The sequence below is a fragment of the Anguilla anguilla genome, chromosome 16, assembly GCF_013347855.1.
Source record: "Anguilla anguilla isolate fAngAng1 chromosome 16, fAngAng1.pri, whole genome shotgun sequence".
NCBI classification, from domain to species: Eukaryota; Metazoa; Chordata; class Actinopteri; order Anguilliformes; family Anguillidae; genus Anguilla; species Anguilla anguilla.
This window is the reverse complement of record NC_049216.1, coordinates 13,965,197-13,979,275: the sequence shown is the minus strand read 5'-3', so window position 1 is coordinate 13,979,275 and position 14,079 is coordinate 13,965,197. Positions and strand designations below refer to the sequence as shown.

Sequence of the window (14,079 nt, the reverse complement as noted above, 5' to 3'; positions counted from 1 at the left end):
CCAGAGAACATTAAGAACGCCTCTAGCCTGTGTGATTCCTGTTGATGAAATCTCTGTGAAAGATGAGTGGCCTGCCCTCCCCCAGCCAGCTGTGAGGGCTGCCCTGTTGGGGAGAGGAGGGGGGGCACGCCAGGCCAGGGCTTGCAGGGAGAAGCAGCCCCTGAGGTGAGATGCGACTCTGGAGAAAACACCGGGACTGTGGGAGGATCTGATTCCACTCCCCTGTGCCCAGTTTCAACACAGTGCACATCTTGAGCAGTTTAGATCCCAGACCACAGCGAAAAAGGGAAGGAGGGGGTGGTGTGTGTCACACAGAGAGAGGGAGAGAGAGAGAGAGAGAGAGAGAGAGAGCCGGTGCGCGATGGCATTTCTGGCATAATACTTGTACAGACAGGAGAGCTGAAGCTTGAGGCATTTCTTTTGTAGGACTCGCTGGGAATGGCAAGCTGCGCGGTTACCCTGGAAACATCGATTTAAAGAGAATGTCAGAGGTAATTAAAATTTAGTGTTTAAAATGTGCGTTTATATGAACGTAAAGTTGGGAAATTTTGTTACAAGTTACCGTACCGTGGAGCGTCTTCTGCGTTTAAACTAGCGCAAAGCTTTCTCATTTGGGAGGTAGCCTATGCTACGCGCAGAATAAGCGGGGGAGTCCGTACCACACGTTTGCCTTTCGAGCACTGTGAATACTTCAGGTCAAAAACTTTAGCATAGGAATCCAGCTCGGTCCACATATAGACAGAAGCCTATTTACTTAACTAATTTTTAGCCTGGTTGTTCATTTCTGCCGGAGTTTCAGTAGGTGATCTCAGGAACTTCATTAGGAGGTTTTTTCTTTTAAACAGTTCGTTAATTCGTTTTGTTCTTTATAGGCAGTACCTGCCTTTTGATGTGCAAAACTCGCACAGGAGGGTCTCACGCAGTGTTGCAGTTGGCCTCAATCTAATAACTGTTGAACTGTAATTTTGAGAGCGCGTCGAAGTTTCTTCGTGATCTTTAGAGCAATAATCAGGGATGGTAGCGTATTCATTAATAGGCCAATCCATTATGGCACTCTGCCGGTCCTGGAGTCCCGTTGTGGCAGTAGAACAACAGATGACTTCCAGGGGTTTGTGCTTGCACTAAAATGCAGGTGATGTGAAGAGACAAGGGGGTGCCAAGCGTGGTTGGTATTTTATCCGACAAAAAAAAAGAAGAACTGCACAAGGGGTAACAAAAACACTATATATATTTTCTCTTGTCAGACAAAATACCAACCGGGCTTGGCACTTCCTTGCCTCTTCAAATCACCTGCATTTTATATATATATATATATATATATATATATAGAGAGAGAGAGAGAGAGAGAGAGAGGGAGTTTAGTTTAGTTGGCAGCTACTGTTGAATAAGTATCTATAATATACATTTTACTTTGACTTCGTAACATCACGTTCAGGGATATGGCAGCAGATACCTGACAGAGTAGGAGAAATACAATGACCAAGAGTGACAAAATAGTATTGACTCAGCAATTACTCTTTTTTTTTGCGATGCAGGAATTGCATATGTGGTACAGTAAATGAAAAGTTATGTTGTTTTTACCTTTCTTCTTATGCTCCCCTGCATATCTCTCTCTACCTCTGTTTCTCTCGACTTTCGAGAGACAGATGCTTGAGAGAGAGAGAGAGAGAGAGAGAGAGAGAGAGAGAGAGAGAGAGAGATTGAAACAGAACAGCTTCTTTAATGCACTGAGGTACATCAGCTTGAGGGTTGGAGCTTCAGGCTGTTTTGGACCAATTTCAGAGGATATGTCAGCCACATGTAACAACATTGCCCCTTTACATCAGGAAAGGGGCAATCCAAGAGAAGGGGAATTTCATAATGTTTGGCACAAAGCTCTGAGATAAACACTCAGATGCAGCATACTAACTTCTAATTTACTGCTTCTGTTTTTGGCTGCCACCAAACAGGTTGAAGTGGAAGCTGATTAAACTGTAAACTTTTTTTAAAGGCCTAAGCCTATACAGGTAAAGTGGTGCCACTACTTTTGTAGGTTTGTGTTAAAGACAGAAACAAGTGTTTGCCATTTTGATTTGAAAATAACCAATTTCCTGGATCTTTGTTTGAAAAACTCTGAAGCAGAGCATGTACCGCAACCCTTACAGCACCAATGGCAGCAAGTTTGGATTATTATTATCTGACATTATTTTCCGTGGTGCTCATCTTGAGGTGTCTTTGAAGGCTGTCAGAAAATCAATTTCTCTTTTTATTACAAGTACCTTCAGTTCAGCTAATTCTGATCTCGCACTTAGCTGTCTAGAAATTCACTTTGTTCATCACCCCTGTCAGTCTCCCAGCTTTGGAGATGTATGAATCTGAAGTCATTTTTTCCTGTGATGGAACAATGAATCAAAACCTGCATTAAGGACAACGTAGTTCACAAAGGAAGTGACTGTACTGTGGGTAATGGCAGAGGGGTGGGCCCTATTACTCAAACCAATGAATTTTATATCCTGTAAAATTAGTTGAGCCATTTAAGTTGACATTCAGGTCATCCAACCTGGCAATCTTTTCTTGTAAAGCTGCTTGGTTTACATGAACATTTATAAGCATGAGAACATGTTTTATGCCAGGAAATAATGGAACCGCAATCCATAGATTTCACTGGCTTTGCCGGAGGGCTTGGTCATGGCGCTTCCCCGTTGCGTTCCATGTTCCGTGGTCAGTCAGGTCATTTTGTTGAACAGTTACCGTGGCAGGGCAATAGAGTAATGTGCACGCCACATTCCAGCTCCACCGAGGTCGTTTTCTTCAGCTGTGGCATGAATTTTAAAAGCAGCGTGGGAAAAGGTCGTTATTGATTCCAGCTCTATCCGAGTTTGTTCCATAGAGCAGTCTAGTGGTCCCTCTGTGGTTTCTGGCCCAGGGTGAGGCTGAAGCGGCACTTAGACTGTAGCCTGAGTCTGTATCGCTAACCTAGCACTCACTGCTAATTAGCCACACGGGTCGTTCGCAGGATTTACGGTGCGTCCGTTGTATGAAGATGTCTGATTTGTTAAGGAAAAGTGAATCTGCTGTGTCTTCTCAGTGAGTTATGTTTTTGTCTTCTGTTCTTTTTTATTCTCTTTTATTAACACAATAAAACATGAACGATTTATCACCTGTCAACCAGGAAATGATGTTTCCATGGTCCATGCAATTACAATGATGGTAGCGTTATTCTGTCACTCAGCGAAGATATAAAGTCCTTCATGTCTTGTTTTGAAAGGGATGCACATTCTTATAGCCAACACTCAAATTCAATCAGAATTAAATTCTAAAATAATAAGCCCGCTTCTTCCAGGCTATGCCTGCACTGTACTGATCAGGTCTACTCCATACTCTTACTTTCAGTCCAACAGTAGTCGCTCATATCAATAATTCTTGAAGCACTACCACCATCACCAGATCTATTAAAATGGCCAGATCACACATAGTCTGTGTTTTCAGTCCTGCAGTTTGTAGTTTGTTTGTATTTGGCATCACCATCCTTTATGTCCCACGGTCTCTCTATGTTTCATGGAGTTACGGGTGTTTGTGGAGTTTGGCAGAATCTGAGGCTGCACCCAACACCACACACCCCACACTAGCTGTCAGAAGGTTCAGTCTGACTGGAGAGAGGACATATTTTTGGGTTGTTTCAGTAAGTTTGAGGTTGCAGGAAAACCCTACTGTGTTGATTAGGTGCTTCAGTTCCTCATTCAAAAGAAAGAGACAGACAGCCAAAGAGAGAAAGAGAACACCTCTCCAGTCTCCACACATCTGCATGCCATTTTCCAAGCTGTGGAGTGGCTATGACTGTACTCTGAGTGATAGCAATAACAGTAAAAAAAAATTCTTCCTCGCCACATTTTCTGCATTATAATGGGTTGATGGAGGATGACTGGCTGTTAAACTCATTACTCAACTCTCTCAGCATAAACATTCAGATAGCAGAGAAAAAGGGTACAGTGGCCTCCAAAATTATTCACACCATTGATAAAGATGGGCAAAGAAGGCTGTATAAACAATACGGGGTATTTTGCACGCTAAAATGATGGGAAAGTCAGGATACCATAAAATATGACACAGTAGATTGAGCCTTGTGAAGGGAGAGTGTGCAAAACACTGAAAACAGGGGTGTGAATGATTGTAACAAATATTTTTGGGAAAAATGGTTGAGTCCTTTTCTGTGAGAAATTGTTTCAGTATAAATTAGTAGAATGTTCCCAGTGTATGCAGTATAGAATACACCCATGTTGTTTATTTTATATATCCTTACACTTTTTACCAAGAAGGGTGCCAATAATTTTAGGGCACTGTAAAAATATCTGCAGATTGGCAAACATGTATACATACATTGTATGTCGTATATGGGTGATTTTCCTGAGCTTATATAGGGGCCATTGGAAGTGTGTCCTTACAATGACAGTGTGTTGTTTTTAGATGTTGTGGGAGGCTCTAAATGAGCCAATACGAATGAGCACTTGATTTGCTGATGGAAGCCATTAAGTTAATGGTACTCAATACAATTCACTTTTGTGACAAATGGGTACTGAGTTACCACTGGAGGCTAAGTATCGGTGTCAGAGAATGTGCAACGTCCCAGGCAGCCTGCTTATATCCCAAACCATACATCCAATATGTTCATAACACATTATATTCATACTGAGGAGGGGTTGTTTCTGGTGAGTTCTATCATACATCTATTCACAAAGAGAGAATAAGCATATTTAAGTTTACACTTACACATTTTTGTCATTAGCAGATACTCTTATCCAGAGCAACTTGTACAGCTTACTTTGTGTACATACAATCAATTTATAAAGCTGGATATTTACTGAATCAGTTCAGGTTAAGTACCTTGCTCAAGGATACAACAGCAGTGCCCTATATGGGAATCAAACTACAGCATTAAAGAAGCCCTGTTCTCTATCTTTGTGAGTTTATCATTGGTCAGTAGACACATTTCATATTAGGATATTTTTGACGTCATGTATTGTATACTGGAAAAATGAAATGAAAAATGAAAATTATATAGGACCTCATTTTTCAAGAAGTACTTTCTCCACAATACTACCATCTCGTCCTTGTATCTTATTTATATCAAAGAAAAACCTGAAGCCCCTAAGCGAAATACTTTGTTTTTCAGTCATGCAGATGAGATGTCCCTTGAAATGACTTGTCACAAGACTTGACAAAGAAGGAAAGACAAACCAGCACAGGATGTCTTCATATTTTTGGCCAAGAGCATGAAGTGAATAGCTAATTGAGGCAAAGCTCCAGTCGGCGGGGGCAGCAGTGGCGATTGCACCTCTCCGTTTCCATCCAAGCTGACTGAGATGCAGATTGAACTCAACAGCTGAGGGGCTGCGTGTGTGTAATGAGACTCCATTAATTGGGCAGTGCTCATTGTTGGCCACATGACGGTAGGATTTAGAGGCACTAAGCTGCTTTTTTTCATCTCTCTTTATTCTTCTAAATGAAAATCAGGTGGCTGACTTGAGCAGGAAGGTCAAAGTTACAGTATTTCTGCTAATTAAACTCAAGCAGTGGTCAGAGGTCATGTCTGATTAGCAGGGTAAGAGGCCTTGCTTTGTTCAGCTCTTCAGGATCACTCCAGGACCTTCCAAGCATTGAGTCATTACACAGAGCGCTGAACATGCAATATTGATAACCTGGAACAGGCGTAAGAGTGTTGGTACAAATAATTACTAACACAATGTTTAGCTTCTCCCTTTAAAGTGCCTTGTAATCCAGTCTTAAACACAATGTATTCACTCTCTTTTCCTGAATCAGGTTTAGTCTCAATGTTTACTGATAATAGAATGAAGCGATTGATGGAATTTCTTTATGGTCCTAATAGTTGCTAAGGAAGGTGACATACAGATAAACATTTTCCACTGGGGCATTGGTGTTGTATCCTAACACAGGGGCTCTTATCTGGAATTACTTCACAAATTCCTGAAACTTGAGCTGTCAACATGGGCAAGGATGACAGATATCTTATGCGTAAGGCGGAAGCATTCCCATTCTGCTAATCCTTTCACATTATATTACGTTATTTTCGAATTTGACACATGCTCACATCCCGCTTAACTTGCAATATACAACAACAGGGCACTTTAATTTCACAGGAGAAAAGCAAATGAGCATCAAGCTCATAAACTGTGTTGACCTACGTATACATATGCAGCAGTAGTTTAGTTGTTTGGTCACTGAAATAAGCACCCTGCGGCAGAAGGCGGCCACCTCAATTGAAAAGAAATACCCTCGGAAGGCCTGAGCAATTTGCGTAGAATTAGCAGAAGTCGTTCGCAAACCCTAAATCCGAAACAGCGCCCACCCCCATAGATGCACTTGGATGTAAAACTCCAACTCGCGCAGAACAGAGGAAGCCGGAGCTTATCTACGAGGTGCTGTAGATTGCTGACAATAAAAAGTTGCGACCGCGTCTGTTCAAGCAGCGAGATAGCCCGTAACTTTCGTCTGGCCGCTCGCTGGTCTTCAGCACAGACGGGAAGCACAGGAGCGCCGTGCTGCAGACGTTAAATCAAAGCATTTCTCAGCAGCGACCAGCGATGAGCCCCATTAGGTGAACAAAATCTCTGACTCCCGACTGATAAGTGCCCGAGGCATTGATTTGCGCGAGGAAGCAGTGCTGGAACAGGTGAGTGCGAGGCACGCAGCCGAGCCCTCGTAGTCACAGTAGATACACACGGTGTAAGCTGCCCCGAGCAATCGCAGAGCTTTACGGTCACCGCTCTCCGCCTTCCTCCCCTCAACTTCCTAGAGATTAAAAAATGTATTTACCATGCAGAGGCAGCCAATGGCAATGCTGAACATCATCAATCAAGCAATAATTTCCTTAGAATTATTTTGATCTGTCTCAAGTTATAGAAACATAAACCTCGTTGTTAGATATACTGAAAGATGTTGATCATTAGTGCTTGTGGCAGTATTGGTTAAGTGCCCATTTTCTCGGGTGTGAAGATACAAAGATTCACTTCTCTGCTGAAAATGTTTCCCTATAATGATCTGTGTAAGATAGAAGTGTACATCTGTTCTGGTGGGCTTCCCAGATCAGAGGAGTAAACGGTAAAAAAGAGTGACAAGGATGCTCCCACTCCCTCCACATTTCCTTCAAGGAGACACTTCCAAGTGTGCGATATTGGACTTCGGACCATTATTGCCATTTACAAAAAAAATGCTGTAATTCTAGTTGTGTGAATTGAAACCTGCTGTAAATTGCCCTTTCATTTCCTTTACAACTTCAGCCATGTTAACATTGCTTCAAAACCAGTCTAAAATTATTTTTATGTAATTCCAGACGTATCAACAGTTATTGATTTTTGATTGGTTCTTCTACAACAGCAGTATTCATGACAGTTCTGCTTCTATACAGCAGGCTATATGCTGCACCCTGGGGAGCTGTTCCTGTGAGAGTTTTAAACCTGGGAAGTTAAGACGACGACAGTGTGAACACTGCAAACACGGATGGGTGGCACACGGTACGAGGGACTTCCGCCAGCAAACAGACAACATTATTAACTGTATTTCTAAATGCCAACAATCTGTCCTTTAACATAGTGTTTTTTTGCTTTGTGTGTGTCTGTGTGCGTGGGTGTATGCTTGCTTCTTTGCATGTGCCTATATGCTTGTATGCGTGTGCTTGCATACATTTGTCCATATTTCTGGATGCGTACATGCTCATGTATGCACTTGCATGTATTTGTTTGTATGTGTGTTTTGTGCACATGTGGATCTGTGCTTGCATGCACTTTGTTGCATGTATTTGCACACACATGTGCATGCTTGTACATGTTTGCATGCTTTGTGCATGCATGTGTGTCTGTGTGTGCCTGCACAAATGTCTGTGTATCCTTTTGTGTGTGTGTTTGTATCGGCATGTATCTCATGTATGTTTGCATATGTGTGTGTGTGCGTGTGTGCATGTGCGTGTGTGTGTGTGTATGTGTGCGTGTGTGCGTGTGTGTGTGCATGTGCATGTGTGTGTTTGTGTGCGCGTGTGTGTGTGTGCGTGTGTGTATGTGTGCGTGTGCGTGTGTGTGTGTGTATTCCCGTTTGGCAGCTCTCAGTAAGCTGAAGGTGCAGCACCTGTTCCATGGAGGCCAGGTGGAGATCGTCCACTCCAGCGTGGTGTTTGATATCTGCAGCCTGATGCTGTACGGGACACAGGCTATCCCCGTGCGGCTGAAGATCCTGCTGGATCGGCTCTTCAGCGTGCTCAAGCAGGAGGAGGTCGTCCAGATCCTGAATGCACTTGACTGGACTCTACAGGACTACATCCGAGGATATGTGCTGCAGGTGAGTGCTGTCAAACCGCTCACGTACGCCGCCGTTATAAAATATTAACTCATATCTATGGGGAAAGTAAGACCTCCTCTTACAGTAGTTTTTAATGTTCAGCGAATGTCCCTTGCAGAGAGAAACACAATTGCAAAACCTCTTTTGTAAAGACACGACTTCAGCGCAGACCTGCACTGAGCTGCCTACATGGTAGAGGCTATTAGAAGAGCATGAAATATTCAGGCTGTTGCATTTAATTCATGCGAGCTGCTCTAATACGGAATGTAAAATGGAAATTCCGGACAGGCCGTCAAACGAACGCCACGCGATGAAATATTTATCACAACCGCCGCATGAAAATGCTGCTTGACTTTCAAAGACTTGTAGCACTTGTGCGTAATTAGGGATGGATTGTGGGGGACGCCTGTGCGATCAATGCAAGATCATCCCTCCTTCTGCGAGTGGAAGTCCGCACGCAGTGGGAAAAACCCACATGATTTATACAAGGAGAAATTGAGAAGGAGATCAAACACCGCGCTGCCTCCTTCTCCTTTGCCTCCATGCTCGTGAGCGGCATGAGAATCTCAGCTCCTGGCCTTTCATTCCCCGGTGTGCGAACACTTTCCTGTCTCTCTCATTTAACACAAACGAGGCTGGATGTTTGTTAATGTGAGTTCTTTGACTATGGTCTTGTATTAATATTACTTCTGCAGAATGGCCCTTATCTGGCTATTAAATTACATTACATTGCAACATTGACTTTCTGCTTAGTTTATCTAACCTAATTGTATGCACTGTGTTGCATGTCACACTACAGAACATATGCTAAATTAATACGTTTCATTGTTAATGTAAATGTGGCATTTGGCTTTGCTTTGGCAGGATGTAACTGGCAGAGTCTTGGATCGTTGGGTGATCATGACCCTGGAGGAGGAGATGGCCGCCCTGCAGCAGTTCCTGCGTTTCGGGGAGACCAAATCCATTGTGGAGCTCATGGCGGTTCAGGACAAAGAGAGCCAGACAGTCCTCGTACCCAGCACCAGGACCAGCTCAGGCATCCGGGCGTTCATTGAGAGCAGCGCTCACCGCAGCACTGACCTCCCGCCTGGTCCGCCCGCCTCCAGCAGCATCCATCACTTTGAGAACCTCATCAGCAGCATGGCTTTCCTACTGCCATTTCAGTACCTGAGTTCTCTCCCCGCCCCCTTGCTAGGCTCCACCTCTGGATCCTTCCTGCCTGGCGACCATACCCCCATCCCCACCCTCTCCACTGAGACCAGCCTAGTGGGCTCAAGCTCCGCCACTTTTGACTTGGATGTGGAGAAGAGCAGCAAAGTCCTCGGTGCTGCCACCCCCAAAATGGAGGCTGAGGACATCCCTGCCAGCGACACATACTCGGACGCCCCCTCCACACCTTCCATGACCTCTGAGCTTATGCAGACATCCCCTGAGGGCAAGCTCCACCTACCAGAGCAGGGTGGGGCCCCTGGGGCAGGTGGAGGACTGAAGAAGGGGCGGGTCTTTTGCAGCGCCTGCGAAAAGACGTTCTACGACAAGGGCACGCTGAAGATCCACTACAACGCCGTGCACCTGAAGATCAAGCACCGCTGCACCGTCCAGGGCTGCAACATGGTGTTCAGCTCCCTGCGTAGCCGAAACCGCCACAGCGCCAACCCCAACCCCCGCCTGCACCTGCCCATGAACCGCAACGGGCGCGATCGCGACGTTCGGCCGGGCGCGTACAGCGAGGGGGAGGAGGAGGAGGGCATGGAGAGCAGGCCGGTCTCCAGCTACGTGGTGAGCAGCTCCGACTCCAGGCTCCAGAGCGTCTTCCCCGCTGCAGGCCACTCCGGGCCGGGCCACGGCGGGATCCTCTTCCCCAACCTGAAGACGGTGCAGCCCGTTCTGCCCTTCTACCGCAGCCTGGTCACGCCCGCCGAGCTCGCCAACACCCCCGGGGCCCCGCCCTCCCTGCCCCACATCTCCTCCTCGTCCGTGCCGGCCAACAACGGCCCCGTCGCTGCCGATCCCGTCGCCGACCCCGTGCCGAAGAAGAAGTCCCGCAAGTCCAGCATGCCGGTGAAGATCGAGACAGAGGCGGTGGAGCCGGCCGCGGAGAGCCGCTCGGAACCCTCGCCGTCGCCGCCGCTCGGGCCCGCCGAGCAGCCGGACAGCAGCGGGTCGGCGTGCGAGAAGCCAGAGAGCTGCCACCAGGATGGAGCAGAGCCGCGCAGCGACGAGGACGAGGGGACGAGGGTGCTGCACACCCAGGAGGGGGGTGTGATCACGAGTACGTCGCCCCAGGACCACAAATTAACCAAGCATCGCAGCCTCGTCAGCGACTGTCCTGTCCCGCCCCTGCAGAACGGCACAGAGCCCTGTGAAACTGACACCGCAAAGCAGGACTACAGCACTGCCAGCAGCGGGCTCTTCAGAATTTTAACATTCAGGGACACCCCCAAGCTCGGTGACAGAGAGGACTCCTCCCCCAAAACCAGCCCCTCGTCAGTCCGCGCTGATGGAGGGGAGACCGATCACTGTGAGATCTGCAGCGAGACCTTGCCTGACTCTCATAGCATCAAAACGCATTACTGTAGTGCCAATGAGCAGGAGATACACAGAAGTGTAGACGGTTGCAACACTACATTTCCCAGCAGCAGGAGCAAAGACAGGTGAGACACCAGCTCCGCCCTCAGTCAGCACAGGTTAAGCCCCTCCCTCAGGCAGCGCAAGTAGAGCCTCGCCCTCAGCCAATGCAGGTGCAGCCACTCCTTCCGCTAGCACAGGTAGCGCCTCGCCCTTAGCCAGCACATGTCCAGCCATGCCTTCAGCCAGCACAGGTAGAGTATGCTGGAGAAGAGAGCTTTGTTCTCACAAAATACTGGAGTGAATGTGTTTTGTAATACAATGTATGTGAAACATGCTGTATTGTCAGAAGGTAATTGTTCATTTTGTAACTTTTAGGCACAACACTAACTTCACCCCACACCCCACGGTGCTGACCAGAGATCCTTGTGGGGCCTCGGACACAGTCAGCCCCGCCCCCTCTGTCTGCAGGGACATGCCCACAAGCCTTCCTCAGGATCCGCCCCTGATCAACCCTACAGGGCAGCTATCTGTGATCTTTAAAGGGCACTACAGAATGGGTTTGGTGCACCCCATGAGCACAGCACAGAACAGCCTGGCAGTGCTTGCAGGGGATGATGAAGAGAAGGAAAAGGAGGAGGAGGCTGTGCTGGATCTCAGTGCCACGTCAGCCAGCCAATCAGAGCACCACACGCGGCCGCCCTGGGACTCGGACGGAGACAGCGAAGCAGGCGGGGCCGGGGAGGAGAGCAACGACAGCCAGGAGGGGACGGACCTGCCGCCGAGGGAGGGTCTCACCCCAAACCCGAGCGAAGGTCCAGGGATCCGGCTGGGCGACGCTCCCATCGCCTGCCCTGCCTGCCAGAAGGTGTACAGTAACAGGAACACGTTCAGGGCCCACTACAAAACCGTGCACCTCAGACTGCTGCACAAGTGCAAAGTGCCCGGGTGCAGCACATCCTTCTCCTCTGTGAGGAGCAGAAACCGGCACAGCCAGAACCCCAACCTGCACCGCAACCTGACCACGACCGCGGCTCACCGCTCGCCACAGCGAGAGCAGCCCTCACACAGCGCTCATGGCTTACTCGCATGAAACGCATGCCAGTACAAAGGCAGGAAACTCCTTCATTACAGACGTGAAATAAATTTACCTGCATGAACCACATGAACTGAATGGGCCAAACTGTACATATCACGTGCTACAGTTGTCCGTGCGACAGGTTATGTCTACATGGGTTTTTTTATTCCCCCAAGTGTTTCACTCAATAGGCTAGGACATGGGGCATGGTTTAATCCCTTTAAAGGCAGTACAGTTAGAATGCTTGTCGAAGTTGTTGACATTTGGCTGAATTTCCAATGAAATGAGTAATAGTTAATAGTTAAATGGGTGCAGGAATTCAGTGGAAACTGGAAATTGTGCAAAAAACTGAAAATTCCAGCACTGTTATTGAGCATTCAGTAATTCTTTAAAAGTAGGAGACTCAGGAATACGCAGGCCTAGTTTCCTTTTCTCTATACCTTTAACTTTGGAAATTCATATGGAGGGAAAAAACAATAATTTTATCCATAAATACAATTTGCATGTGTTATAAATATCCTTAATGATTCACATCTGAGCATATGCTATCAGCACCCCTTCCTCTTCCTCATATCCATACACATGATGGTGGGAATGTTACTCACCTTTCTGGTGTGGACCCAATGCCATACTGTGTCTCACAACAACACATTAGAGGCAGCGTATTCTAGCTGATGGAGATATGGTTTGATACGGTCTTGTATCCATTCCCTTATGGAAATGGAATGTGTGTTGTAAATATGTGAAATTATATAAAATATGTATTTCAAGTGCAATATATTGCAATATATTCAATTTATTTCAAAATATTTTCAAATATATTCCATTTCCATTGGAGGATCTCTTCTGCTTGTTTGATTTTGCCATTTTGGAAGGCTAAATTTGACCAAAGATGTACCTTTTCTGAGATGTGTACAACACATATTCCCTTTGGAGGTAAGCAGTATTCAAATTCATATCAGTGTGTGGACTTGGGTTCTGTTCAAGCAAGGAACTGTAAAATTAATGAATGTTTTTTTTTCATTGTTTTATATCAACAAGTAAAAATGAGAATAATAATAGCTGTTCGCATAGTTAACTGTTTCAAGCACTAAAGAACTCAGTATTGTCATCTTTTTTTGTTAGTAAATGAATAATGATAAGGTAGTGTTTTACAAAGAGGGAAATCTGGGCTATAATACCAGATTGACTGATGTTGGAATCCAAATCTAACATCGTGGTCTACAATAATGATATCCATGTCAAAATGGATGCCTCAGTATTAACATGCTATTATACAATGGTTTAACACTGAGCATAACATGGGCCATTGATAAATGTAGCCACAGCATCTCTACATTAGTAATATGCTGTATGCAGTGTTGTTGAATGTTGTGCAGGGATGACATAGTCTCATATTTATTGTAGTATTTATGTGACTTTCAATATACTGAAGAGGAAATGTCGTCACTCACCAGTCTAGGAGTCAGGCCAACCTGCCATGCCTCAATTTCCCAAGCATGACTCTGCAGGACACAATTTCCACATCATTCCTGTGATGTCTGTATACTAATCTTGAATTTGGTACATTAATGACATGCAGTACATTCTGTGCATTTACTGTACATTTTGTAACCAGAATAATTTATAACTTGAAAGAAACCAAAAATATTCTACTGTAACAGATACAAGCTTCAAATTTCACGCAATAAATGCTTTTGCTCAAGCTTTTGCTGGTTTCACTTTTTTTTCGTTTGCTAGGCAACACTACTGTAACATGCTTGACTTCAATAAACATACAGGGATAAACAAATATTCCTTTGTTCAATGATGAGGTTTTGGAAGGAGCAAAAGCATTGTGATTTATTAACAGTGTTTATTCCAATTAATTTCCACTCATTTCATTTCCAACTCATTTCCACTTTCATCCTTTGAAAAAAAAAAGTTTTATATGCACAAAATATAAATAAAAAAATGGAACGTCACAGCTCCATGTTCGTTACAGATTTTCCATTTGAACTCTTGACTTAGGCTACAAAAAAAAAAGAAATTCATGAAAAAGAAATTTCTTACAGTAACAGCTACTAATTTCATCCACTTGACATTTGACACAAAACATAAATACAAAC

General features: G+C 45.4%; 1 protein-coding gene across 1 annotated transcript; it reads left to right on the top strand.

Moving 5' to 3' along the window:
- The first annotated feature begins 202 nt into the window (after positions 1 to 202).
- Positions 203 to 13,681, top strand: LOC118214842 (zinc finger protein basonuclin-1-like). Its single transcript, XM_035395105.1, has 5 exons — positions 203 to 491; positions 7,403 to 7,508; positions 8,090 to 8,325; positions 9,190 to 10,979; positions 11,272 to 13,681. Exons 1-5 carry the CDS (start codon positions 483 to 485, stop codon positions 11,984 to 11,986), a joined length of 2,856 nt encoding a protein of 951 aa, XP_035250996.1. The 5' UTR covers positions 203 to 482; the 3' UTR covers positions 11,987 to 13,681.
- The last annotated feature ends 398 nt before the right edge of the window (positions 13,682 to 14,079 follow it).